This window comes from Ovis aries, chromosome 5, assembly GCF_016772045.2.
Source record: "Ovis aries strain OAR_USU_Benz2616 breed Rambouillet chromosome 5, ARS-UI_Ramb_v3.0, whole genome shotgun sequence".
Classification (NCBI taxonomy): domain Eukaryota; kingdom Metazoa; phylum Chordata; class Mammalia; order Artiodactyla; family Bovidae; genus Ovis; species Ovis aries.
Window position 1 is genome coordinate 39987051 of NC_056058.1, and position 2924 is coordinate 39989974.

Sequence of the window (2924 nt, forward strand, 5' to 3'; positions counted from 1 at the left end):
ATGAAGTTAAAAGAGGCTTGCTCTTTGGAAGGAAAGCTGTGACAAACCTAAACAACGTTTTACAAAGCAGAGACATCGCTTACCAACAAAGGTGTATATAGTCAAACTTATGATTTTTCCAGTAGTCATGTGTGGATGTGAGGGTTGGACTATAAAGAGGGCTAGGCACCAAAGAATTTATGTCTTTGAACTGTGGTGTTGGAGAAGATTCTTGAGAGGCCCTTGGACAGCAAGGAGATGAAACCAATCAATCTTAAAAGAAAATCAATCCTAAATATTATTTGGAGGGACTGATGCTAAAGCTGAAGTTCCAATACATTGGCCACGTGATGTGAAAAGCTGATTCACTGGAAAACACCCAGATGCTGAATTTGAGCAAATTCTGGGAGATAGTGGAAGACAGAGGAGCCTGGCATGCTGCAGTCCATGGGGTCACAAAGAGTCAAAAATGGCTTAGTGACTGAGTAACAGCAATTACAGTTATTGCATGAACTACGTTTATAGTTCAAATTCCTTCCAGGTAGGATCCATGCGTTACTCAGATTTTAAACTAATTTCACTTATTTTTTAAAAATTATAATGTAATATAAGAAATGTTTAATAAAATCATTTCCATGAGTAAGATATCATGCTGTGTGACCATTAGCTCTGGACCTAAAGAAAGGCCAGTTCTAGGGCAAGATACATTGTTGCACAAGGCTTAAGAAAAGCATGAGGAAGAATGCTCACCTCCTACTGGAAGGGCCCTGCACTGCCTATCAACTCTCTCAGGGATGAATATGGGATGATACATCATGGCACGAAAATCTGAAGAATAATATTGGCATGAGACTATACATTTCTGATGTACAGTGAAGGAAAATAAACCATTACTACAAAAATGTCTTACTTTACAGTATTGTGACAGATCCCATGTTTAACATTTTCTTTAGAGCCCCTGTGACATCCTTATTCCTAAGACTATAGATTAAAGGGTTAAGAACAGGAGTGAGTATGGTGTAAAATACAGATACAAGCATATCCCTCTCAGGGGTGTGGTAGGAACTGGGGAGCATGTAGGTATAGACTGCAGCTCCAAAGAACAGGATGACCACAGTCATGTGGGAAGAACAAGTAGTGAAAGCCTTCTTCCTGCCCTCTGCTGAATTCATCCTGTGGATGGTGAGGAGGATGAATAAATAAGAGCTTGCAATGACTGTCACAGGGATGAGGAGCATGAGGACACAGCACAGGTACATGAGTGTCTCATACAGGGAAGTGTCTGAGCAGGAAAGCTTCATTACAGCAGGGACTTCACAGAAGAAGTGATGGATCTCCCGGGATCTGCAGAAGGGGAAGGTCATGGTGACTGGTGTGAGCATGAAGCCATCCACTGATCCCAGGAACCAGCAGCCAGACACCAAGAAGTGACACACTCTATGGTTCATGAGAATAGAATAACGGAGTGGATGACAGATGGCCACATAGCGGTCATAGGCCATGGCAGCCAGAAGGAAAAATTCTGAACCTACTAGAGTCAAATAGAGAAACATCTGTATTCCACATTCAGAGGCTGAAATCTCATTCACACCCATGACCTGGTCCATGAGCATCTTCGGCACAGTGACAGAAATGTACATCACATCCATGAGGGACAACTGACTGATAAAAAAATACATGGGAGTTTGGAGATGGGCATTAGAATGTATCAGAAGGATCAGGATGCTATTACCAGACAAGGCCATCAGGAAAATCACAAAAATGACCACACAAAGGAGAGCTGGGTGCTTGGATTGACTGAAGAATCCCACGAGGATGAAATCCAACTGGCCAGTGTAGTTTGCCACCCAGGTGGAGTTGTCCATAAAGTTTCACCTAGATAAGCAAGGAGAGCTTTGTAATTAATAGATTGCTCATGCAATGTGACCACCTGATATTAATGTTTAGTGAGCTTCTGCTGCATGTGTGTTTGTGTTTTGTCTGTGTGTGCACACACACCTGCATGCACAGCCATGTATACAATCCAGTTGTGCTAATAAGAGGAGATGTCACGGGGTTGTAGATTTGAGGATTGTAAGATTCCTGCAACTAATACATTCTTTGAAAGAGAAAGAATTCAAAACTTGTCTTTCAGTGAATATATTGTGGGTTAAATTAATCAGTTACTAATAGTAAGTTTGCCAAAGTTCAGTGTCATGAGATATCCTGATGCAAACTCTACATAAATACATATTTAAGCGAATAAGAGTATATAAATATAAATAAGTACAAATTATATTTCCAGTTTTAACTGTGGGTAAGCAGAGTTTCATAGAGAATCCCATCTCTGTTTTATCTAGTACATGCTTCTGCAACATCATCTCCTTACAGTTCCTACCATTTGTTTCAAATATCGGGGAACAGAACTAGCATTTAGAAGGTCACAGCCATTTACAAGACAAGGCATTCATTGTTTTGCAAGCATTATCTGCTTTATTGCCTATAGCAATCAAGTTTTCATGGAAAAAGAGATGCGTAAAGAAAAACTGAAAAACACTGAGAAGTCTCTGACTCCATGTAATGTTCTGTCCCCTATCTTGCTGCTCACAGTACATATCTGCATTCAATGCTGAAGACAAAAAAAAAAAAAAAACTTGGTTACACTTAAGGTCATAATCAGTCGATGAGGGAGAAATATTACATAAATATGATTTAAACTAGAATATTAAAAGACATACAAAATAAATTATTAAGAACAGTAGGAAAAAAATACACCTGAACTTTCTTAAGAGAATTCGTAGTTTTTTCTAAAATTTCTACCAGGCAGATTACATTTTGGATCTTTTCATTTTCTGACATGTTAAATGTTAAGTTTTATAAGTCCTTATCAACAAAAGGAAATATTGGCTCTACTTTCTGGAAAGTTTAGAAATGCTTATGATGCAGTAATATTTCAAGTAGAATTT

General features: G+C 38.9%; 1 protein-coding gene across 1 annotated transcript; it reads right to left on the bottom strand.

The window, feature by feature from the left end:
- Positions 1-890: 890 nt before the first annotated feature.
- LOC101102391 (olfactory receptor 2T29-like) lies at positions 891-1844 on the bottom strand. Its single transcript, XM_004009443.5, has one exon. It carries the CDS (start codon positions 1842-1844, stop codon positions 891-893), a length of 954 nt encoding a protein of 317 aa, XP_004009492.3.
- Positions 1845-2924: the final 1080 nt, after the last annotated feature.